This window comes from Canis aureus, chromosome 5, assembly GCF_053574225.1.
Source record: "Canis aureus isolate CA01 chromosome 5, VMU_Caureus_v.1.0, whole genome shotgun sequence".
NCBI lineage: Eukaryota > Metazoa > Chordata > Mammalia > Carnivora > Canidae > Canis > Canis aureus.
This window is the reverse complement of record NC_135615.1, coordinates 3,833,172-3,859,693: the sequence shown is the minus strand read 5'-3', so window position 1 is coordinate 3,859,693 and position 26,522 is coordinate 3,833,172. Positions and strand designations below refer to the sequence as shown.

Here is a 26,522-nt window from a genome sequence, read left to right as displayed (position 1 = left end):
TTCTTTTCACTCTTTAAAAGTGGGCTGGAGGCAATCAGGATTAGCCGGTCTTTGGACAGGCAGAACCTAAGGCCTGAATGGCTCCTGTTGGCATCTTCAAGTCCCTGCAGATTCGGAAGCCTCGCCTAATTGCTGAGGGGCATTTCCCAATCACTGAGAATTTGGAGCTTGGCTTCATCTGCTCACCAGGTTACAGTCTGTTATGCTGTGGCAGCATCGCCTAACTTCAAATGATGGATTTCCTGCCAGAGCAACATGATTTCACCGGAACCCACTTCTCCTCCCCCTGGGGCATTCCTCCCCCCTACTTTTGGCAGACAGCGTGACCTCAGGTAAGGTTCCTATTCACGTTAAGTAATTGTTTCCAAATAGACCAATGAATCGGCCCCTGTCTATTGCTTGGGAAATAGAGTTGTTGCCTGACACGAGTTCCTTTATGTGACATTGAACATTAAAATCTTCCACAAACCACGTCGGGGGTGTGCCTGCCCAACTCTATGTCTGCAAAGAGAGAAAAGCAGCCTTACCCTCATTTTACAGAAATAAAGCAAACATGACCAAATCAATCACTAAGAGAGGCTTCTGGCAGATGAATCAAATAACACCCACCCTCTGGTATTATGTGGAACCCATTGGACTTTGTCAGCCCCCCCCCCAGTACTGCCAGGTATGTTAGTCTGTGTCGTACCATTAGCCACTGTTGTTACAGGGGAACCCCATGGACTGTTGGAGAGACGGGAAAGGGAGCAGAATTCATTCACCCCCAGCGGTTGCTGACCTGTGAGTCTCTGGAGACCGCGTTCTCTGCTTCTCATTCTAATTCTGAATTACACTCTCATCTCAATAATCAAGGACAAACACCACCTTTTTAGTGAAACCTTGACCAATTGTATCAGGTCAGAGTCATTTCCTGCCCCTTGGAATTCTGATAGCTTCTAGACTGTCCTACTCAGTAGTGATTAGGTGTTGGTACCTCAGAGTGTCATGTACATTTGCATACACTGCTTCTTCAGACACTACTTATAAACATAGTGAGGATGAAGACTGCCCCCTTTGTGCCCAGTGCAAGTGCTGCCTTAACAGATGTGGTGATGATGCCACATTTGCCATAACCTGCCCTGGCCTGGTCCTCAGGTTCCTACACAGATGAGTGTTAGGTATCTTAGCAAATCATCACTTTACTGAGGACAGGACCATTGTCCTACACTCCTTGGTTATATTCACAATGCTTAAGACATTCTTGATGCCAATCATAAAAATGCAGTGCTTGGGTGATTAATTATTAAAGTCATCTTTATTCTTAATTTTAGTTGAGGATGTGCTAGTTCACGGTAAAACTGGATGTGAGCACACCCTACCCCTCTAGTCTCTTATTTTGAACATCCAAATGGTCTAAGATGTGTAAATCACCACATTCATCACCAATGCAGTTGGTCACAGTCTGACACAGGGCCTAAAGAGACATGTGACGTTGCAGGCTGCTATATTAAAAACCAGCATCCAAACTGTCAAATTACAAATAGTTCAAGTCTGTGCCTTTTATATCTCAATTAACATTTTAAGCCAATAAGAAAATATAAATATACTAGTTCTAACCCGTATTTGGGGAGGGGGAGAAGAAGATGCAAATATTTGAAGTGAATAACTTTAGACTTCAACTTTGAATAATGTGGAATCACTTCCCTAATATATAATAAATTATTTTCCCCTCAGCAAGAAAACTAATTAATGAGCAAAACACAGACAGACTATCACCAACCCTTAACAGATCCTTATTTTTAATTGTCAGGATATCAGAAAAGGTTGTGTTGAGAAGGAACAATTTCCAATTCCTTCCCTTTCCAGGCTTCCTGCTCTGGTTAACAACTGTGATAAGTAAAAGCCAGAACTCTCCTAAAGAAGAATAATCAGTGCACTGGCAGCTTAGGACCCCAGATACTGGTTAATAATTGAAGTGCAATAAGCTCTCAAGTTGTTTGCATGTGCTCTTCCCACAGAAATTTCTTTTGGGGCAAAGGATGCCTTGGAGAGGTTTCCCTCACTTCCATCAGAGAGGAGACCAGTCTGGAAATGCCAAATCCAGACCCACAGAATGAATTCAGAGATACACTGCAGACCTCCCAAGACAGAGGCTTTTACTTTTCAAAACAGAGGATTTTACTTCTCTTTATTGACTAGCCAGCCTCAAAAAAATATCATGTTCGTCTTCATGAATACAATCTTTAATTTGAATGATAAATATTTCTTGCACCTGCTCAAGCTCTTAAATGTTTACAAGAAATCTAAAATGACTAACAGATTCCATCCAGCCTACCAGGCCTCCCTGCCTGAGGGTGATCTCACCTCTCTCTGACCCCTCATTCTCCCCCTACGAGCACCTACTGCAGCTCAGCTCAACCCATCTACAAGTGACTCTGCTCTTTGCTGGCTCTCTCCTTCAGTCTGTCCTGTTAGTGAGCTCTGCAGTATCATTTAACTATCCCTGCATTTTACATTTTGGCTCCTTAACTGGACTGAAGACTCCCAGCAGGCAAGTGTTATATGAGTGAGTCTATTAGTCAGCAGCTGTTTCTTCAGACTAGTTTCTAAGAAATTAACCCTCTTTATCAATGGTCAGGCTCTAGCTTCTTGATAATTCATAGCAAAAGAGATTCCATGCAAGTAATGAGAGTATACAGATGCATGTGGGTTATTCTAGAGATGGAGAGTAACTGGAATCTCAGTAATTTAAAGGGGACTCAACATCTAAGGATAAGGATTATGAGATTCACATCCCTAAAAGTTTCCTGCCTAATTCTGTGTTCTAGCCATCTTTCTCGGGGCACTGGGTTAATATGAAACAGAAATGGCTCTCAATCTACTTGTTAAAAAAAAAAAAAAAAAACCCATAAAATAGCTAACATTTATCGCATACCACCATGCGCTTAGCATTGCTCTAAGTGCCTCACAGGTATCTTATTTCATTCTCAGTGGCCCTATGAATAGATACTACCATCACCTCTGTTTCACAGAACAGGTGATTGAGCCAAGAAGCATTTGCCCATGCTCAGAGTGCTGGGATGGGAAGAGCCAGAAAGTCAGCCCTGCACAAAAGCTGTTCCTCACTTCTGCACCACTCCATCTTCCCTCCACCTACTTCCAAATACAAGGGCTCTTCTCTTTGTCTTAATGTATCTTCTGGTACAATACTTCACCACAGAATTGATGAAACTGATCAAAATTCTCTGAATGAAAATAGTGGATTTTTTTAAACAATCCACCCTTTCTACCTTAATAATTTCTGATTGAGCTACTATACAACTACAGGAGTGCCATTCCCATTGTCTTCTATATAATAGTGGCTCTGGATTTATGCAAGGTAGCAGCCTAAAACCCAACATCCTAGCCTGCTTCTTTCCACCTTCTTATTAGAGAATCAATATGTGTTATTCATTTGAACATTGTTAATGCACAAAAATGCCTGAGACTCCTGTGTTACCTGGGCACTGTTATAACCTAAGATTCCACTGTAGAGACCAATTCCAACTAACTTCAGCATAAAGAAAGAGTTTATGGTTCATTTAGTTAGGAAAGTATCTGGAGGATGTACACCTGACTTCAGGCACAGTGGAATCCAGACATGCAAATATCATCAAACACAGTCTTTCAGTTTGCTCTGATTTCTTCTGTATTGGCTTCATTCTCTTCACACAATCATCAGCAGATTTAGGCTCAAAGCTAGTAATTACATAGGACAGAGAGTACTGCTTTCATATGGCTCTAGCAACAGGCCTGGAAGGACTGTCTTGGGCCCATTTTTCAACTCTGTGTGGCCTGAAGAATTCAGAATTCCCAGTGACCAAGCCAATGTGCTCTGGCCCCCTGTAGAGAGGCTAACCTGCCCCCCACCTGAACCCACATGAAGTGGGTTTTACATAAAAAAGAGAAAAGAGATGGTGAATAGATAAAAAACAATACATTTTAATAGAGATACCATCAATACACATATCAGAACACTTTTAAAACTTACTCCCAATTATGTTCTTTATATGTAATACTTTATTCTTTGTAGAATTCAATAGATCTGACGAACTAAAGAGGTGTGCAAGCCATAGATAAGCAAACTGAGTCTCAGTTTCGAGTAAGTAAACTGTTCTAAATGGCAATTAAAAACATTCCTTCTCCTAAAAAAAATAAAAATAAATGACAATGTAATTTTTAATTTTTATTTTCTCCATTCAAAGTAGACCAACTCAAGGAATTATACTGTACTGACAATTAAAATTACATTCTTCCTGGGCTTCTAGGTCACAGAATTATGTAAATTCTTTAATGCTTTCAATAATTAGAATCACAAGTTAACACAGCTTTCTAAGCAAAACACTGCAATTACTAATGTTTACAGAAAATTTTTATCTCTAAAGAATCACACATGGCAGCAGTATTTACAATCTGACTTTAAAATTTTGAGATATGTCCTGGAAAACTCTAAGTAGTTTCTAAGTAGTCTAAAATGTATTAGGCGCATAATGATTTTGCTTTGTATATCCATTCATCAAGTGAAACCATCTTCTTTGGAATGTTACTTTCTGGAAAGAAAAATAATCATATGCACTACATCATTCAGACTGTCTTTGCCTGTTCAGGATGCTATAATAAAATACCACAGACTGAGTAGCTTATAAATAATAGAAATTTATTTCTGTTCTGGAGGCTGGGAAATCCAAGGCACCAGCATGTTCAAGTTCTTGTGAGGGTCCTCTACCTGGTTCATAAACAGCAACTTCTCACTGTCCTCACATGGCGGGAGGGGCTAGGGGTTCCTCTGAGGTGTCTTTTATAAAAACACTAGTCTCAATTAGGAAGGCTTCATCCTGATGGACTAAGCACATCCCAAAGGCCCCACCTCCTAACACCACCACCATTGGGGGATTAGGATTTCAATATATGAATTTGGGAGGACATCAATATTCAGACCATGGCAGACTACATTCCCAATCTGTAGCTCCATGAATTCTAACGAGGTAGACTGATGCATATCATAACAGAAAAGATATTATGTGCACAACTGAAGCTAAATGCAAGGATGCACCGTGTGTACCTAGGAAAGCCACATTTTGATTTTGATCTATATCATTCAAATATTTCTTTTAAGGAACTAAGTGGGTTGATTATTTTTCTATAAAGATCACTCTAGGAGTATCTGGTTGGCTGAGTCAATTAAGCTTCTGCCTTCATCTCAGGTCATGATCTCAGGGTCCTGGATTCGAGCCCCATGTCAGGCTCTCTGCTTCTCCCTCTCCCTCTGCTCTGCCCCACTCAAACTCTCTCTCCATCTCTCGAATAAACAAATTAAATTAAATGATTCTAATGTAAAAATATTTACCATAAGTTCCAAAATATTTGAAGAATAAATTGTAAAGCTCTCATTTTGCCTCTAAACTTTCACTTCACTATTAGAAACTAAAAACAAAAACAAAAACATCCATCATTGCTGAAAGTCATAGCTTCCAAACATATGTTTAATACATCCAGTAAGAACACACAACAATATCCAGTAAGGTATAAAACTATCAATAGATGATCTGTTTCTTCTACCAAGACTAATGAAGTCTCTACCAAGACTAATATGTGGAAACCTCCAGAAATTTAGGGCCATGTAGCCAGAGCATAAATTTACTCAAACTTGTTCCCTCAAAAAAAAAAAAAAAAAAACTTGTTCCCTCTCCTTGGCCTATACACTCCTTCAAATCTTCCATTTTCCTAGGGTTTCATTTTTCATACCAGTTACAATCTTATCATGTAGCATTTTAATGCCTAATTTAATTCTGTATTTCCATTGTCTTAGAGCATACCTTTTTTAATATTTGTAAACGAAAAAGCTTTTAATCCACACTCTAAGACTACCTGTCTTTTATCTTCTTGAAAAGTCAAACTGGTAGTATTCAGCTCTTATAATCATTCCCAAGCATGTTAATATTTGGCTGCTTTGTTCCATGGTCAAAAGAAAAATGTGAGACTTCCCATTGACCTACAGCTGAGAGATGTGCTGGCATTTCAAATGACAGCTCAGAAGCAGTAGCCTTCGGAAGGTAACCCACTGCTCTCTCAAACCTAGAAATTCAAGCTTTTCTTACTGATTTAGCCAAAAGGATGTCATGACACCCATCATTATTCCCAGTATGGAGTCAGGATGAGTACCTTGGTCCAAATAAGAAATTTTATTACATGGAACTGATTGTGAATTTTATAATAGCATTTAAGTTCTTTTTAAAATATTGGTAGATGTGTGCTGCTTTGACTCCAAATTCCTAAAAAGAAAGGTTGTTCTCACAATGTTTTTACCTCAATTGTTATGATATTTGAAGCCCTTATATAGTATACACTATTTTAAAATGCCAGACAACTCTTTGTTTTATTGATGCCTGATATTTGAGGCTGGCTTGTACCTATTCCTTCTACTCCTATTTAAAATATGTAAACACAGATCCTTTCCTAATACTAAAAGATAAGAGGTTTTGAATTTTTTAACTTATTGTTCCTAGTTTTAGGACTGTCACCAAATCCTATCCCTTCTAACTCCTAACCATCATCTGAATTCTGCATCTGCTCCTTAACCATAATTGCCACCAACTTCTCACTTAGATTCCTGCATCAGTAGCTTAACTAGCCTACTATCTCACCCATCTACAATCCATCCTCCTTACCATCACTGGAAAGCTTTTTAAAATCCTTCCAGGTGGGTATCTATAAAACAAATGTTAGGGGTTGTACATACTGCAATTTGCCTACGCATTATTGATACTTCTTTCATACTAATAAAATTCTTCATTTTTATACAGTGACAATGTGTCCAGTTAAAAATACATATTTCCCTAGACTCACCATGACCAGTTCTGGCCAATGATATGTAAGCAGAAATCTCTGGGTGAGACTTCTGGAAAGCTTTACTATCCTGATCATGACATGGGCCTTTTGTCCTTTTTCCTTCCTTCTCATTTCTATCTGGAATGGATCAACAATGGCAAGAGATAATGGCAGCCACTTTAACACCATCAGGAAGGAATAACTCACAAAGGTTGAGGAGGAAGCCAACTGAAGAGTTTGAGTCTCTGACAGTACCTTTGAGCTGTCACATCAACCCTGGCTGTACTGCACATCTCTGGCCTTTCTTCCCACTTCTTATGGGAGAAAAATAACCTTTACTGTTTTCTGAGTTTCTGTTTCTAGCAGTCAAACACAATCTAACTGATAGAGGAATCAGAATAAAAGCCTCATAAATTCCAGGTCAAAGGCCAGATGGTTCCAGGATTCAATGTAAAGTCACCTCACCAATAGGATTAGATCATAGACAGCTCATGCCAGGCTATTTTGCTTCTAACACCAAAATATTCATTTCCCCACATCTAGAGGCTATGTCCTGATCAAATGGTTTCCCTAAGTAGAGCTCATTAATACATGCTCTTTATGTAGAAAATCAATGTACAGATACATAGAGAATATTAATTCAATTCAAAGCTTTATTCTATGCACTGAGACTAGTAAAGAAAGTAAAATAGTCTTTATACTTAAGAAACTCACAATCCAGTTATGAACAAAAATAAAAAAAATATTGTAAAGAAAATAGTCGATCTCAAGATAAGATTAGAAAACTTCATAAAACAATGCAGATTAATCTTTTTTTTAAAAAAAGCTATAGAGACAATGAGAGTGTTAAAAAGCTTAAATCAAGAGACATGCTCTTTAAATACTAAAAGGAATAAATAGACATTAGAAGTGTTTTTTTTAGTCGTTCAGCTATAATAGCATGGTAGATTCACACTTTGATGTATCCTCTCTCTTTCAAACACATATCACTTATAAATAAAATGTAGAAATTAAAATGAAAAAAAATAGAACCAGTTTCAAGAATAAGAAAAGAATATCCACAGAAGACAGAAGCAAAACAGCAAGTCTGGAATAAGGCCACAAACCTACTGGTGGTGGTAGTCAGAGGTTAGTTCCTATGGGTTAAACAAAACCAGGTGTTTTTTATGTCACACCCTGACATGCCTGGTCAGGGTGAAGGTAAGAGACTAATTTCGTGCTCTGTGCTGGCAGATAAGGAAACACTTCTGAACCTTACCTAAAAAACATATTTGAACAAGCTACAGGCCTAGAAAGATAAGAAAGCTCAGACATAGCTTCATAACCAAAACTTGAACAAGCAACTTGCTGACTCAGTAACTGAATCTGTAGTATTTTTACTATGACTTGGGTTATGTATCCCCAGTATCCCCAAAATCACCTTATAAAACCTGGCCTGGACCATGGTCAAGAGAAACCTGCTAGAGAAAACTGAAAAACCAATAGCAAGTAGGAGTAAGAATAGAGAAAGAATAGAAAAACTAATTTAAATAAATAAATAATTTACCATTTAAAATGAGCCTGAAAATAACTATTCTAACTGGTGTGAGGTGATACTTCCTTATAGTTTCAATTTACATTTCCCTGATGATTAGTAATGTTGAGCACCTTTTCATGCACATGTTGATCATCTGTATGCCTTCTTTGAAAAAAATATTCAGATGCTATGCCTATTCTTTAATCAGATTGGGCTTTTTTTGATATTGAGTTATAGAAGTTCTTTATATATTTTGGATATTAACCCCTTATCAAATATAGGATTTGCAAACATTTTCTCTTTTTCAATAGGTTGTCTTTTCATTGATGCTTTCCTTTATCTGTGCAGAAACATTTTAGTTTGATACAATCCCATTTGTTTGTTTTTGCTTTTGGTGTCAAAACCAAAAAATCATCACCAAAACCAATGTCAAGGAACTTACTGCTTATAAATATAAGCAAATTATAAGAAACATTAATGATAAAGAGAAATTTTAAAAGCTACTAGAGAGAAAAATACAGTTTACCTAGAGAAGAAAACATAATTACACTGACATCAACAACAATAGATTTCAAAAGACAATGATGTAAAAGAAATGAAGTAAAGCAACTCTCAATTTAGAATTTTATACCAATCTCTCAAAATTAAGAGCAAAATACATGAAAAAATTAAGAGTTTATTTCCCTAGTTTCTAACTTAATGAAATTTTAAAGTATATCAAAAATAATATTGATAAAAGCATATGATAAAAGCATGCTGGTTAATTTAATTAAAATTTAGTGGAAAATACTAAGTTAGCTCTTTTTTATTAAAGAAACACATCAAAACAAAACCCTAATCATAAAAGGAGGGTTAGGGAATGATATTTAATGTCATGTTCAGAAGGAGGGCAGAAATATTGAATAACTATAAGTCTCATTAGAAAAATATATGATTTAACAGAACATCTGGATGGCTCAGTCATTTAAGTGTCTGACTTTAGCTTAGGTCATGATCTCAGGGTCCTGAGATTGAGCCATGCATTGAGCTTCATGCTCAGCAGGGAGTCTGCTTGGATTCTCTCACCCTCTTCTTCTGCCCCTCCCCCTCTCAAATAAATAGATAAAATCTTATTTAAAAAAAAAGAAAAATATATGCTTTAGGGTGTATTTTTAAAAATATAATAAATAATACAATCTATACATCTAAACCAGCAAACATAAAAGAAATAATTTTTATCAAGAAGACTTACATCTTTATTTCATTAGGACATGAAAATTATATAGCTCTGACCGACAGAGAGGGATAGTGGCTCTACTCATGTAAAGGATGCAGTTATATATAGTAAAAGCAAGCAAATAACCAGCAGACTACTCAGAGACTTAAATAGGGAGTTCTAGGAGGTGAGATAGGCATTGGGGGCCTGATAAGGTCTCCACATATTCAAAATAGACTCATTTTCCAAATTTACTATAAAGCTATACTCATCAAAACTGTGAGGTGTTGGGGGCACCTGGGTGGCTCAGTCAGTTAAGTGTCTGAATCTTGATCTCAGCTCAGGTCTTGATCTCAGGGTCATGAGTTCAAGACCTCCTTGCACGGAGCCTACTTAAAAAAATTTTTTGAGACTTTGATGTGAGGATAGTCATAGATCAATAGAACAGAATTAAAAGTTCACAAACAAACCCTTTCATTTATTCAAATTAATTTTTCACAAAGATTCCAAGATAATTCCATAGAGAATTGATTGTATTTCCAATAAATGGTGCTGAGACATTTAGGTAACAGTGTGCAAAGAGGAAAAAGAAAAAAAAAGCACCTGGGTATTTCCGTTGTTTAAGCATCTGCCTTCAGCATAAGTTATGATCCCAGGTACTGAGATCAAGCCCCATATCAGGCTCAGGGAGCCTGCTTCTCCCTTTCCCTCTGCCTGCTGTTCCCCCTGTTTGTACTCCCTCTCTCTCTCTCTCTGTCAAATAAATAAATAAAATCTTTAAGAAAAAAAAAAAAAAGAAACTTAAGACTCTACCTGACACTATACACAAAATAATACAAATGGGATCCTAAACCTAAATTAAGTTTTTTTTAATAAATTTATTTTTTATTGGTATTCAATTTAACAACATACAGAATAACACCCAGTGTTCATCCTGTCAAGTGCCCCCCCCAGTGCCCGTCACCCATTCACCCCCACCCCCGCCCACTTCCCCTTCCACCACCTCTAGTTCGTTTCCAAGAGTTACGAGTCTTTGTTTTCTGTCTCCCTTTCTGATATTTCCCACACATTTCTTCTCCCTTCCCTTATATTCCCTTTCACTATTTACATTCTCCAAATGAATGAGAACATACACTGTTTGTCCTTCTCCAATTGACTTACTTCACTCAGCATAATACCCTCCAGTTCCATCCACGTTGAAGCAAATGGTGGGTATTTGTCGTTTCTAATGGTTGAGTAATATTCCATTGTATACATAAACCACATCTTCTTGATCCATTCATCTTTGGATGGACACTGAGGCTCCTTCCACAGTTTGGCTATTGTGGACATTGCTGCTAGAAACATCGGGGTACAGGTGTCCCAGTGTTTCATTGCATCTGAATCTTTGGGATCAATCCCCAACAGTGCAATTGCTGGGTCCGAGGGAAGGTCTATTTTTAACTCTTTGAGGAACCTCCACACAGTTTTCCAGAGTGGCTGCACCAGTTCACATTCCCACCAACAGTGTAAGAGGGTTCCCTTTTCTCCGCATCCTCTCCAACATTTGTGGTTTCCTGCCTTGTTAATTTGCCCCATTCTCACTGGTGTGAGGTGGTATCTCATTGTGGTTTTGATTTGTATTTCCCTGATGGCAAGTGATGTGGAGCATTTTCTCATGTGCGTGTTGGCCATGTCTATGTCTTCCTCTGTGTGATTTCTCTTCATGTCTTTTGCCCATTTCATGATTGGATTGTTTGTTTCTTTGGTGTTGAGTTTAAGAAGTTCTTTATAGATCTTGGAAACTAGCCCTTTATCTGATACATCATTTGCAAATATCTTCTCCCATTCTGTAGGTTGTCTTTTAGTTTTGTTGACTGTATCCTTTGCTGTGCAAAAGCTTCTTATCTTGATGAAGTCCCAATAGTTCATTTTTGCTTTTGTTTCTTTTGCCTTCGTGGATGGATCTTGCAAGAAGTTACTGTGGCCGAGTTCAAAAAGGGTGTTGCCTGTGGTCTTCTCTAGGATTTTGATGGAATCTTGTCTCACATTTAGATCTTTCATCCATTTTGAGTTTATCTTTGTGTATGGTGAGAGGGAGTGGTCTAGTTTCATTCTTCTGCATGTGGATGTCCAATTTTCCCAGCACCATTTATTGAAGAGACTGTCTTTCTTCCAGTGGATAGTCTTTCCTCCTTTATCGAATATTAGTTCACCAAAAAGTTCAGGGTCCACTTCTGGGTTCACTATTCTGTTCCACTGATCTATGTGTCTGTTTTTGTGCCAGTACCACACTGTCTTGATGACCACAGCTTTGGAGTACAACCTGAAATCTGGCATTGTGATGCCCCCAGCTATGGTTTTCTTTTTTAAAATTCCCCTGGCTATTCGGGGTCTTTTCTGATTCCACACAAATCTTAAAATAATTTGTTCTAACTCTCTGAAGAAAGTCCATGGTATTTTGATAGGGATTGCATTAAACGTGTAAATTGCCCTGGGTAACATTGACATTTTCACAATATTAATTCTGCCAATCCATGAGCATATATGGATTTTTCCATCTCTTTGTGTCTTCCTCAATTTCTTTCAGAAGTGTTCTATAGTTTTCAGGGTATAGATCCTTTACCTCTTTGGTTAGGTTTATTCCTAGGTATCTGATGCTTTTCGGTGCAATTGTAAATGGGATTGACTCCTTAATTTCTCTTTCTTCAGTCTCATTGTTAGTGTATAGAAATGCCACTGACTTCTGGGCATTGATTTTGTATCCTGCCACGCTACCAAATTGCTGTATGAGTTCTAGCAATCTTGGGGTGGAGGTTTTTGGGTTTTCTATGTAGAGTATCATGTCATCCGCGAGGAAGGAGATATTGACTTCTTCTTTGCCGATTTGAATGCCTTTAATGTCTTTTTGTTGTCTGATTGCTGAGGCTAGGACTTCCAGTACTATGTTGAATAGCAGTGGTGAGAGTGGACATCCCTGTCTTGTTCCTGATCATAGGGGAAAGGCTCCCAGTGCTTCCCCTTTGAGAATGATATTTGCTGTGGGCTTTTCATAGATGGCTTTTAAGATGTTGAGGAATGTTCCCTCTATCCCTACACTCTGAAGAGTTTTGATCAGGAATGGATGCTGTATTTCGTCAAATGCTTTCTCTGCATCTAATGAGAGGATCATATGGTTCTTGGTTTTTCTCTTGCTGATATGATGAATCACATTGATTGTTTTACGGGTGTTGAACCAGCCTTGTGTCCCGGGGATAAATCCTACTTGGTCATGGTGAATAATTTTTTTAATGTACTGTTGGATCCTATTGGCCAGTATCTTGTTGAGAATTTTTGCATCCATGTTCATCAGGGATATTGGTCTATATTTCTCCTTTTTGGTGGGGTCTTTGTCTGGTTTTGGAATTAAGGTGATGCAGGCCTCATAGAACGAATTTGGAAGTACTCCATCTCTTTCTATCTTTCCAAACAGCTTTAGTAGAATAGGTATGGTTTCTTCTTTAAACGTTTGATAGAATTCCCCTGGGAGCCATCTGGCCCTGGACTCTTGTGTCTTGGGAGGTTTTTGATGACTGCTTCAATTTCCTGCCTGGTTATTGGTCTATTCAGGTTCTCTATTTCTTCCTGTTCCAGTTTTGGTAGTTTGTGGCTTTCCAGGAATGCGTCCATTTCTTCTAGATTGCCTAATTTAGTGGCGTACAGCTGTTCATAATATGTTTTTAAAATCGTTTGTATTTCCTTGGTGTTGGTAGTGATCTCTCCTTTCTCATTCATGATTTTATTAATTTGAGTCTTTCCTCTCTTCTTTTTAATAAGGTTGGCTAATGGTTTATCTATCTTATTAATTCTTTCAAAGAACCAACTCCTGGTTCTGTTGATCTGTTCCACAGTTCTTCTGGTCTTGATTTCGTTGAGTTCTGCTCGAATCTTTATTAACTCTCTTCTTCTGCTGGGTGTAGGATCTATTTGCTGTTTTTTCTCTAGCTCCTTTATGTGTAAGCTTAGCTTTTGTATTTGAGTTCTTTCCAGTGTTTGAATGGATGCTTGTATTGCGATGTATTTCCCCCTCAGGACTGCTTTTGCTGCATCCCAAAGATTTTGAACGGTTGTATCTTCATTCTCATTAGTTTCCATGAATCTTTTTAATTCTTCCTTATTTTCCTGGTTGATCCTTTCATCTTTTAGCAGGATGGTCCTTAACCTCCACGTGTTTGACGTCCTTCCAAACTTCTTGTTGTGATTTAGTTCTAATTTCAAGGCATCATGGTCTGAGAATATGCAGGGGACGATCCCAATCTTTTGGTATCGGTTCAGACCCGATTTGTGACCCAGTATGTGGTCTATTCTGGAGAAAGTTCCATGTGCACTTGAGAAGAATGAGTATTCAGTTGAGTTTAGATGTAAAGTTCTGTAGATTTCTGTGAAATCCATCTGGTCCAGTGTATCATTTAAAGGTCTCGTTTCTTTGGAGATATTGTGCTTAGAAGACCTATCTAGTATAGAAAGAACTAGATTGAAGTCACCAAGTATATTATTATCTAAGTACTTCTTCATTTGGTTATTAATTGATTTAAATATTTGGGAGCGCCCACATTCGGGGCATATATATTGAGGATTGTTAAGTCCTCTTGTTGGATAGATCCTTTAAGTATGATATAGTGTCCCTCTTCATCTCTCACTACAGTCTTCGGGGTAAATTTTAGTTTATCTGATATAAGAATGGCTACCCCTGCTTTCTTTTGAGGACCATTCAAATGGTAAATGGTTCTCCAACCTTTTATTTTCAGGCTGTAGGTGTCCTTCTGTCTCAAATGAGTCTCTTGTAGACAGCAAATAGATGGGTCCTGCTCTTTTATCCAGTTTGAAACCCTGTGCCTTTTGATGGGGTCATTAAGCCCGTTCACGTTCAGAGTTACTATTGAAAGATATGAGTTTAGTGTCATCATGATATCTATTCAGTCCTTGTTTTTGTGGATTGTTCCACTGAACTTCTTCTTAAAGGGGAATTTTAAGAGTCCCCCTTAAAATTTCTTGCAGAGCTGGTTTGCAGGTCACATATTCTTTCAGTTCCTGCCTGTCTTGGAAGCTCTTTATCTCTCCTTCCATTTTGAATGAGAGCCTTGCTGGATAAAGTATTCTTGGTTGCATGTTCTTCTCATTGAGGACCCTGAATATATCCTGCCAGCCATTTCTGACCTGCCAGGTCTCTGTCGAGAGGTCTGCTATTACTCTAATACTCCTCCCCATAAAAGTCAGGGATTTCTTGTCTCTTGCTGCTTTAAGGATCTTCTCTTTATCTTTGGAATTTGCAAGCTTCACTATTAAATGTCAAGGTGTTGGACGGTTTTTATTGATTTTAGGGGGGGCGGGATCTCTCTGTCTCCTGGATCTGAATGCCTGTTTCCCTTCCCAGATTAGGAAAGTTTTCAGCTATGATTTGTTCAAATACATATTCCGGCCCTCTGTCCCTTTCGGCCTCCTTGGGAACCCCAATTAAACATAGGTTTTTCTTCCTAAGGCTGTGGTTTATTTCCCTTAATCTATCTTCATGGTCTTTTAATTGTTTGTCTCTTTTTTCCTCAGTTTCCCTCTTTGCCATCAACTTGTCTTCTATGTCACTCACTTGTTCTTCCACCTCGTTAACCCTCGTCGTTAGGACTTCTAGTTTGGATTGCATCTCATTCAATTGATTTTTAATTTCTGCCTGATTGGATCTAAATTCTGCAGTCATGAAGTCTCTTGAGTCCTTTATGCTTTTTTCTAGAGCCACCAGTAGCTGTATAATAGTGCTTCTGAATTGGCTTTCTGACAGTGAATTGTAATCCAGATTTTGTAACTCTGTGGGAGAGAGGACTGTTTCTGATTCTTTCTTTTGAGGTGAGGTTTTGCTTCTAGACATTTTGCTCAGTGCAGAGTGGCCAAAAACAAGTTGTATTGGGAAAAGGAGTCAAAGAGAGGAGAGAAAGAAGGAAAGAAAAGAGAAGGAGAAAAAAATGGGGGGGAAGAAAAAAAGAAAAAGAGAAAGAAAAAGAAAGAAAGGAAAAAAAGGGTGGGGGAAGGAAACAAATCAAAAAGCAAAACAAAACAAACAAAACAACAACAACAACAACAAAAAAAAAAGAACCACGGGGGAGTATCCTCTGATTCTGTATACTTTAAGTCCCTTGACTTCCCCTGGAACTTGTCCGTCTAGCGGGTCTTCTGGGGGAGGTGCCTGTTGTGCTGATTTTCAGGTGTTAGCACTTGGGGGAGCTGCTCTGGCCTGGCCTGGTGCAGGGCTCAGTGGGGGTTGTTTACCCCGTGAGGCCCCAGGAGGAACAACCCCAGTGGCGGGGCAGCTCTGGAGCCCTGGAGTCAGCTCCTGCAGTATCTCCGGAGCTCTCCGTCTGAAGGGCCTGGAGGCTCCGGGCAGGGCCGCTGATCTGCTCAGCTCGGGGCAGGAGCGTCCTCGCTGTCCTGGGCCCTCCTGACCTCTGCCTGTCCCGGGGGAGGCCGGATCCTGGGCTGTGTCCCGGCGCCCTGTGCTCCCGGGCCTGCACTGTTGGATTTGCGCTCCCGCCCCGCAGCGCCCTCCGCGGAGCCGCCCCCGAGCCCCCCCAGCTGCTCCCGCCCCGCAGCCCCCTCCGCGGAGCCGCCCCCGAGCCCCCCCCCGAGCTGCTCCCGCCCCGCAGCCCCCTCCGCGGAGCCGCCCCCGAGCCCCCCGAGCTGCTCCCGCCCCGCAGCCCCCTCCGCGGAGCCGCCCCCGAGCCCCCCGAGCTGCTCCCGCCCTGCAGCCCCCTCCGCGGAGCCGCCCCCGAGCCCCCCGAGCTGCTCCCGCCCCGCAGCCCCCTCCGCGGAGCCGCCCCCGAGCCCCCCGAGCTGCTCCGGGTCCCCCGTGCGCGCTGCAGCCCTTAGGGAGCTCGGCGCACTCTCCCGGGGCGCAGGTGCCTGTTAGTGTCCCCGGGAGCCCGAGGGCCTCCTCGCCCTCCTGGTCCTGCTCCACCTCCCTGCGAGCCCCTTTCCCCCGGGAAGGTCGGTGCAGCTCCTGCTCCTCCGGGACGGGGCTCTCCTGTCCTGGGGACACTCGCCCCGGCCTCAGCCCGGCTCCTCGCGGGCCCCTCCCCCTCGGAGGCCTTTTGTTTCTTTATTTCTTTTTCCCCGTCTTCCTACCTTGATAGAAGCTGAACTCTTCTCACTGTAGCGTTCCAGCTGGTCTCTCTTTAAATCTCAGGCCGAATTCGTAGATTTTCAGGATAATTTGAAGGTTTTCTAGGTAATTTGGTGGGGACAGGTGACTTGGGGACCCCACTCTTCCGCCATCTTGCCCCTCCCCCTAAATTAAGTTTTAAATGATAAAACTACCAAAAGAAAATGAGAAAATCTTTGTGACCTTGGGTTAGGCAAGAAAGGTTTTAGGTACAACACTAGAAGCACAAGCATAAGAAAAATGTTAAATTGAACTTCATTAATTTTAAAAATATTTTGCTTCTAAAGACACAAGTAAGTGGAAAGATGAACCATACACTGGAAGAAGATATTTGCAAATCATATATCTGATAAAGAAGTTGAATCTAAAATATATAAAGAATACAACTCAATATAAGAAGAAATAAACTCAATTTTTTAAATGGGCAAAGGTCTTGAATAGATTTTTCACCAAAAAAGACATATAAATGACTAATAAGCACATGAAAAGATATTCAACATCATTAAGCATTAGAAAAAAGCACATTAAAACTATAATGATATAATGCTATATATCCACTAAAATGACAATATCCAAAAAGACAGGCAATGCCAACTATTGATTAGGATGTAGAGAAACTTAAGTCCTAATCAATTGCTGATGGGAATATAGTATTGTACAGACACTTTGGAAAACTGTCTGGCAGTTAGTTAAATAGAACATTGTCATTTACTTTAGCAGTTCCACTCCTTTTTTTTTTAAGATTTTATTTATTTATGAGAGACACAGAGAGAGGCAGAGACATAGGCAGAGGGAGAAGCAGGCTCCATGCAGGAAACCTGATGTGGGACTCCATCCCGGGACTCCAGGATCACGCCCTGAGCTGAAGATAGATGTTCAACCACTGAGCCACCCAGGCATCACAGCAGTTCCACTTCTATGAGTATATCGAGTGAAAAATGGAAATATGTCTATCCAAAGACATGTTCCAAATTCATAGCAGCAGTACCATAATAGCTTCAGGCTGGAAACAATCTATATAATCATCAACCATGGAAGGGATTAAAAAGTATCATATCCATACTATTCACAAATGAAAAAGAACAAAATACTGACACATACTACAACATCAATGAACCTCAAAAACCTCATGCTAAGTGAAATAAGACAGACACAAAAGATTACATATTGTGTAAGTTCATTTATATGCAACGTCCATAAAAAGTAAATTTCTTAGAGACAGAAAGATCAGTGTTTTTCTAGGACTTGGGAGACAGAGTAGGAGCAAGGATTGATTGCAAAATGGCTTGAGGGATATTTTGGGGATAATGGAAATGTTCTAAAACTATATAGTAGTGGTGGTTATGCAACTCTAAAAGTTTGCTTTAAAATCTTGTAATTATGGGGCACCTTGGTGAAGGAGGCAGATTTCCTGATGAGCAGGGAGCCTGATGCGGGACTTAATCCCAGGACCCTGGGATCATGACCTGAGCCAAAGGCAGATGCTTAACTGAGCCACCAAGGTGCCTTTGGCTCAGGTCATGATCCCAGGATCCTGGGATTAAGTCCTGCATCAGGCTCCCTGCTCATCAGGAAATCTGCCTCTCCCTCTCCCACCTCTCCTTCTCCCTTCTGCTCATTCTCTCTCTCCCTCTCTCTCCCAAATAAATAAATAAAATGTTGTGATTGTATGCTTATAATGGATGAATTCCATAGTATGTAAATTATATCTTAAAGATGTCATGAAAAAGTTTTTATGAACAAAGATAACTAGAAAGAAGAACCACAGAAAAATCTGCAGAAAGCCAAAGGAGTGAAATAACAAAGACACATATAAGTACATATAGAAATGAGTAAAAAAGAAAAAGTTAATAAAGAGAAACAACACAAGAAAAAGTTGGCACTTGAAGAAAAAAATTCAAAATGGATAAATCACTGGCAAACAAAAAAGAGAAAACACATGACTAAACACTATGGAAATAACAAAATAACAGAGACACAATAGAAATAGATTAAAGAAGGATAAAGATACATTCAGGTCAGGAAAAAATATGAAAAAGTTATACCAGAGTCTTCTTACTGGAGCGGGTAAGCAAGTAGCAAAACATTAACTTGTGAATATAAGAAAAAAATTACATACTTAAGGATATTAAGTTAAAGGTATGAGGAAAAAAAGGACAAAAGGTAAAATAGATCTTAAAATGTGATAAAATATCTATCTAAAGACCATGTATATTCTGCCCACAAAATATAAACAAAACCAACTCAAATCTGAAATCCTGGGAAGTTTTATGTGGTATTTGCCATATATGAGTCCTGTAGAGGAAAGTGATATTCAATTAGAACAATTCATATTGAATCAGTATGCAGAAATTATATCAAAATCATGGCCCATCATCAAGTGTGACTATAAGAGTCCACACTACATGTGCAACTGCATCAAGATTTCCTAACCAGCCATTGCTTTTAAGAGAGCATCATTTCCACTTTGTTATAATTATTGATACTAATATGTATCTATCAAAACTGCCAAGTGCAATACGAAAGTCCTATTAGTAGTACGTTTATTACCATAATTAGTAACAATCTGAGTAGCCTAAAATCAAAAACCACTCTGAGAAGCAAGTTAGCTTTTCAATGCTTCATGGTTCTTTCAGATATCCCTGTTTGAGGGATTTGAGGATTTGGTGATTCTTCACTACTGTGAAAATAAATTTCTTTAAAAAGTCATTTAAAATAGAGTCAACAAGGTCTAAACAAGGAGCTCTTGCACACTACCATTCATACCCCCCAGAAAGCAGCTTACTTTACACACCCCAACAGAGAGCAGAAACTATTTCTCTTTGCCCAGTAACATCTCAGCCAATAAGAACTCAGTGAAACAGTTCTTCCCTGCTTCCTCTTTTCCCCTATAAAAGCAAACCCTTTATCTTTATCTTTACCCTTTAAAACTTTATCTTTATCTAAACCCTTTAAAAACTTTATCTTATTACAGCCTGAAACTCCATGGCATTCGAGCCACTTACCAATGTATAAATTGGCATTCTGTATATTTAGTGATGGTTCCATTTATTCAATTAACCTAATATTTGTTAAGAGAGTCTTCTGCACAAAACACTTTCAGATCTCATAGGATAACAAATAACTCATGAATGAGACACAGTTCCATCCGTTTAGCTTTCAGCCTATTTAGGAAAACTGACCATATAAATGAATGCCCAGGTGTAAGGTAGATGGCAAGAAGTGTGGAAGCTCTGGAGTTTAGCTCTGATGAAGTGATGTAGGAAGACTTCAGGAGAGAGCTGCAGAGACCAGAACTGAATAAATGGATCTGCAGGTTACAAAGTGAAGGGAGTATTTAAAAAAGAGAAGATGATTTGAACAGAGGCCCATAGTAAAAGAAGCAGAAAAGGTGTTGGAACAACAGTCAGTAGACCTATTGGGTTAAATCTCCGGGTTCACCAGTGAAGAGGGTGACAACAAGAAGGCCTAGAGAGCTGAGGAATTTGAACACCAAGGAGAGAAGATGAATGTACATCTCTAAGGAATTGGGAATCACTCAATGGTTTCTAGAAGAGTAGGGGAACAATGTAATCAGATCTCTCCACAGGCTAGATAAGTGGACAGTGATCTAGGCAAGAGGGGAATAGCAGTCAGCTCAGGGCAGTAAAGACACGCATAGAAAGTTACAGGAAATATACTTCAGAAATAGAAACTCCTCTTTGAAGATCCAACTAAGTCATTACTTCACAAAGAGCCATTTTTGTCAAATCAAATCAACATCATAACTTGATAGTGTCTTTCTTTTTCTGGGATATAAATAAAGTAAGACCACTAAATATTTTTCCTCTGTGTAGAGAATTCTCTCAACCTAGATTTGCACATCTCTCCAAAGTTAGAAAGCATCGCTTGCTTTGAACAAACCCCACACTGTACAACTGAATACAGATATTTTACATGAAAGTCCTCAACTACACAGTTCAAGTACAAGACTAGAAACCTCATTCTCCAAAGTTCAAACATAGAGTTTGAACATAAGCTCCTAGGTTTCTGAAGGCAGAAAGTGGCAGGCATAAAAATCTCAAAGCTCATGTTTCTGATAAATTCAAAAAGCTAATGAGTGTTAAATCCCTCGCCTCTGTTTCCTTGGGTCAGCTTTCTATATTCCTGGCATGCAGAAAGTGCTTGGGGAGCCCCCAGCCTTGTCATAAATGTGCTCATGGCAAGAATGATAATGTAATATAATTACAATTCAGACTTGCTGGTGTGCAAATTTTATTTAAAGATTTCTACCAAAAGACCTCACAGCACACTGAGTATCTTTGGATCACTTCCCAACATTAGGCATTTTACAATTCTTCCTGTGGATCACTCTCACAGTGACTTGGTAAAAAAAGGGTAGGTAACTTTATTCCCATTTTACAAAGAAAGAGCAAGTCCCATATAAGGTACACGAGCAGCACCCTGCTAAGATATTTGAGGATAATGGTGATTCTTCACTACTGTGAAAATAAATTACTTTAAAAAGTCATTTAAAATAGAGTCAACAAGGTCTAAACAAGGAGCTCTTGCACACTACCATTCATACCCCCCAGAAAGCAGCTTACTTTACACACCCCAACAGAGAGCAGAAACTATTTCTCTTTGCCCAGTAACATCTCAGCCAATAAGAACTCAGTGAAACAGTTCTTCCCTGCTTCCTCTTTTCCCCTATAAAAGCAAACCCTTCTCCCCTGTTCTCTGGACTTGCCCATGGTTTTCTATAATTTGCTTGTCCTGAGTTGCTGTTCTCTGCTGTTCCCAAATAAACTCATTCTGCTGGCAAAATAGCTGGTATCTTTGTTTTTTAAAGCCAATATTACATGGTGTCATAAGTGAGATCCAAAGGCAAAAAACTGTGGAATTAATGACCTCTGGAATCATGTGAGGTACCCACTTGAGCCTTTTGAGCTCTCTGTTTCTATGACTTGTCCTTTTTCTTTTAGCATGGTAAGTATCCCTCTGATCCAAGCTCCCTCCTTTTAGTTAAGCTGTTTGACTTTATTCAGGATCTAGGTTTTTTTCTTTTTATGAAGGCATTGTCCTTCCTGTTAAGGATATTCTTCTGTTTTCCACATCATTTTTCTGTACCATCTCTGATGACACTAATTTTAAAGTGTCAAGCCCATAATAGAAGACTATAAGGCTCAAGACCTCATTATCCCCTGCTCCAGGTAAAGGTCAGCCAATATCATTTTGCCTTTACTTGGGAAGACAAGCAATACACCTGGATAGTAACACCTCAGGGTTTTACTGAAAGTCCTTCCTACTTCTTCCAACCTTAAAAGTGGACTTAGATGATATAAAGTTACCTGGACTTTATTACATTATGTAGACTACTAGCTACTCTGCTCCCCTTCCCACACCTCTTCACAGGAAGACATCTACCTATGAAAACTTTGAGCCTTAGGTAGGCGTAGAGTCTCTGAAAAATTGCAATTCTTGCAATTTACTCAATGTCAGGTTTGATGTTTGGGACACATAATCTCAAAGACTATATTTAGATTCAACTAGGTTTCATGGTATCCTGAACCTCTCAAAACTCAAAACTAAGGGGAAACAAACAAACAAAAACTCTGATGCAATTTCTTGGGAAGAAAGTCCTGAAGGAAATCTTGATTACTTCTCCCTGTGCTTGGACATCTCAATTATCAACTTCCCTTTTTCTTTTTGTATTTGAAAGGGAAGGGAATGCCCTTGGAAAACTCACCCAAAAACATGAGGACTACCATTGACCCATAGGGTGTTATAGCCAACAGCTAAACCCTGTGGCACGAGGTTACACCCCCTTGCCTCAAAGCCATTCCTGCCACTGATGTCAAAGCCACTAAGGAGATAGTCATGGGCTCCCCTCTAACCATTTTTGTACCTCTTCGGGTAGAAGCTCTCCTGAACTCTCATGATGCTCAACACCTTTCAGCGGTCTTCTCACCCACCAACTATGAAATCCTCTTGCTAAGCATTTCTCACAAACCCTCTCGATTCCTAATTCTACCACCCTTCTTCCATCCTCTAAAAGCTGTCTATACTCCTTAGGACTAATTCTGATAGATTACCTCCAAACCCACTTAAGTTACAGAAAACTCCTTTAGATAACAATGACTTTTCACGGTTTACTGATGGTTTATATTTAAAAGGTAAAATGTTAAGTATTATGCTAGGTATTCTATTACAAGTCTTTTTTTAATTCATCCAGGCATCACCTTGGCCCTTGGCTATCTTGGCCCAATTAGCTGAACTGTAAGCTCTTGGTTGGTCCTGCATTTTTAGCCAAGGGCAAAACTACAAATATTTATCCTGATAGTAGGTATACCTTTGTAGTACCTCATGATTTTGGAAAGAATGCTACTTTCAAAGGAACCAACAACCAAACCTTTGTCGTAGTCCTAAAGGATGTTCCTCCAAACAATAATCTAGAAAAATTGACTAAAGATACACAACAGTTTGGCCCCAGAAAAGGAATTATTGGTTCAGTGAAAAAAAAGAAAACTCTGGCTTGGGACAAATAATCCAGTCCTGCCAGAGACCCTATAAGTTCCCATTACTGACTACTGTACATGCATTGAATCATTGGTCTACCGATAAAATAACCTTTATGAACCAAAAAGCAATTAATAAGATACTAACAAGGCTGCAAAGAGTACCTACTTCACTTGCCCCAGCTGCCTGAAATACAATTCAGAAAAGCTGTCTTCACTGCTCTTGGACACTTTAAATTGCCTAATAGACCCTTTGAAATTTGGCAAATGAACTTTATTCAGCTTCCCCAATCTCATGGAAATAAATATATCTTGGTAATGGTTTGTATGTTTTCTCACTGGGCCCAAGCTTTCCCTTGTAGATAAGCTACTGCTACTTCTGTGGCAAAAATCCTCAAAGAAAAAATTATCCCTACCTGGGACTTCATAGTGATCTCAAACTTCATAGTGACCAGGGAACCCACTTGATTAGTCAAGTGCTTTGCTACATCTCAGGTGTACCCCTTTTGGAACCCATGAAGCTTTCACCCTTTGAGATAATCACAATATGCCCAATGTACTTGGTTTCTGCTGCTTTTGATTCACAGCTGGTAAAGAGGAATATACTTCAATATTGCAAAGGCCTAAATGCATCTGTGGAGGATAACTATGCTTTAGTAGGACAATCTTTTCACAGCATACTCCCAGGAAACAAAGAACTTACATAGCACACTTTGTAGCCCAGAGATATCTATTGGAAAAAATATTTCTAGAAAGATTCTCTTCAACCCTGTGGGAAAGGCCCCTATGAGGTGCTATTAACCAACACTTGTGCTGCCAAACTCCAAGGAATAGACTCTCGGATCCATGTATCACATCTAAAAAAGTACCAAGCCCTGACTGGACCTACAAAACAACTATTGACCTGAAAGTAAAAATTTTCAGGAATTGAAGCGGACAACAGCAAAGGGCAACAGCTTTGCCAAGATGACTAAACCAGGCCTCTATACCTTTATCTCACTGTTGCTTCTTAGCTTATTCCTCCCTTTCTTTTTTTTTTCCTCCCTTTCTTTTTTGACCCAGCTTATTGCAAAAGGGGGAAATCTTTCTGTTATATCTGTTATCAGAAACTTATCTGTTTATGATGTCAGAAATCCCTTGTTCTTCCATGTTTAAATACAATCTGTTCTTCTGTACCCAAGGGAAATATAAATGATAAATATAAATTCCTCTTTGCAAGCCTTTTAGAAGAACTTGATAAGCTAGAATGGTTCTTTGAAGAATGTCTGCTCTTCATGTTATTCTGTATAATTATTTTTAAGCTTTATACCTATTGTCCTATTGCCTGTCAAAACTTTTATAGAAACAACTTGCCCAATTAAGTGATACTAGTTCAGCACCTCCAACATAAGATAAGATGATCTCCAACACTTATGACCTTGATAAGATAAAGACCTCAGCTGGGAAATGCCTGAGATTTCTTCCTCCTACCCTTCCTTGTTACTCAAATGTGGCCTCAATCATTTCCAATCTATGTACCTTTCTTCTGACCTGGGACATAACAACCAAGAAAGACCATTCCTGGCACTGAGTGATGAACTTCCTAAATATGAAAAAATGAAGAAAAAAAAACTGACTCTTGCCGGAGATACTTTTGAGGAAAAAAAAATCTTTTTTTAAGACTATTTATTTGAGACAGAGAAAGTATGAGCAGGGAGAGGGGCAGAAGGAGAGGATTCTCAGACTCCCCGCTGGGAACATGCAGAGCCCAACAAGGAGATGGACTCAGGACTCCATCCCAGGATCCTGAGATCGTGACCCAAACCAAAATCGAGAGTTGGACATTTAACTGACTGAGCCACTCAGGTAACCCAAGGCAAAAGTCTTGATCAAAAGGGGAAAATATCAAAATAAATATAGAAAGTATCCAACTTATGATGGTACAACTTAGAATTTTTTGACTTAACAATGATGCAAAAGCAGCATGCATTCAGTAGAAACCATATTTTGAATTTTTATCTTTTTCCAGGCTAGCAGCATATAGAGCAATACTCTCTTATGGTACTGGGCAGTGGCAGCAATGATGTTTCCAAACTGTAGGCTAACATAGGCTAACACAGGTGTTCTACGTTTAAGGTAGCTAGGCTGAGTTATGATGTTCAGTAGGTTAGGTACATTATCTGATTTTAAAGTCAGAGACAACAGAGCAATAAGCCCTGAGGTCAGGACCCTTTTCTAAATGAGCAGAGGTCATTTAAAATGAAGAAGCCATGAAGGGGGAGATCTCACACACAATCACTTAGTCCCCAAAAGGGGCAGAAGACTATTTGATATACCTTCGCAAGAGGAAGGAAGAATTTCTCCTTGCCCAGCAATGGCTCAGTCAATGAAAACAGCAAAACAGCTGCTTCCTGCTTCCTTCTTTCCTATATAAAAGAAAACCCCTCTCCTCTGTTCTCCAGACCTACCTAGGGTTCACCATAGTTTATCCTGAATTACAATTCTCTGATATTTCCAAATAAACTCATTTTGCTTATAAAATACCTTGCTCTTTTGTTTATTACGGTCAACACAACAAATACAAAATTGATATATATTGTTTAATTGTGTTCCCCCTAAATTTCATATGTTGAAGTCCTAACCACCAATACCTCAGAATGGACTATATTTAAATATAGGATCTTTAAAGAGGTAATCAAGTTAAAATGAGATCATGAATAGGGGAAGCTTTAATCCGATATAACCGATGTTCTTATAAGAAGAAGAAATTTAGACAGACAGGTATAGAGGGAATACTATATGAAAAGACAGGAAGAAGATAGCCATCTACAAGCCAGAGGCTTTAGAAGAAACTATTACAGCTCTAGCAAATCTGTATGTGATATAATTATCTGTTTCAATAGACCAAATAGGTATAATTTGGTGAAATCTATCTGGAAAAAAAAATGGGCAATAGTAAGTGGTTTCATTGTCTGTTCTATTTTGGAAGAGCACTGATTGTAAGGCCTTGGTCTGTCACCAGCCAGCTGTGTGATCCCAGGAAAATCATTTAATCTCTCTAACCTTCATTTTCTCGTAGATTGAGGAACTGTTAAACTAGATGAATATTTTTCAAACTGTGTTGAACAGAATCCCAGGGTTTCAGAAAGGTGCCCCAGGAATTGCCTGGAAAAGCAAGAGCAGTTCCACGTCTCCCTTCTTTCTCCTTGGGGTTTGGCATAAAAATGTAAAAATTCATTTTTAATGAGGAAATTTTAAAAAGAAAACCACCACTGAATGATCTCCAAAGCTACTTCTAGCCTTTATGCTCTATATAATTCTATT

At 39.2% G+C, this 26,522-nt stretch overlaps 1 protein-coding gene and 1 long non-coding RNA gene across 22 annotated transcripts in view; one reads left to right on the top strand and one right to left on the bottom strand.

Annotated features, from left to right (window-relative positions):
* Positions 1-26,522, bottom strand: part of LOC144313624 (uncharacterized) — a 241,323-nt gene that overhangs the window by 155,555 nt on the left and 59,246 nt on the right. The gene's annotated exons all lie outside the window — the stretch shown is intronic.
* The window catches only part of LOC144313623 (large ribosomal subunit protein eL36-like), a 54,030-nt gene that overhangs the window by 11,203 nt on the left and 16,305 nt on the right, over positions 1-26,522 (top strand). For 10 of the 14 annotated variants that reach the window (XR_013379231.1, XR_013379227.1, XR_013379228.1 and 7 more), the window contains 3 exons: positions 102-332; positions 710-896; positions 1,998-5,463. Coding sequence is in view for 2 of the 14 variants with exons in the window: in XM_077896662.1 (XP_077752788.1) it covers positions 256-332 (77 nt within the window). In the remaining 12 variants the exon portion in view is untranslated. Of the gene's footprint in view, positions 1-101; positions 333-709; positions 897-1,997; positions 5,464-26,522 lie in introns of those variants that run through there. The other 4 variants (XR_013379225.1, XR_013379235.1, XM_077896663.1 and 1 more) reach the window with 4 other exon arrangements.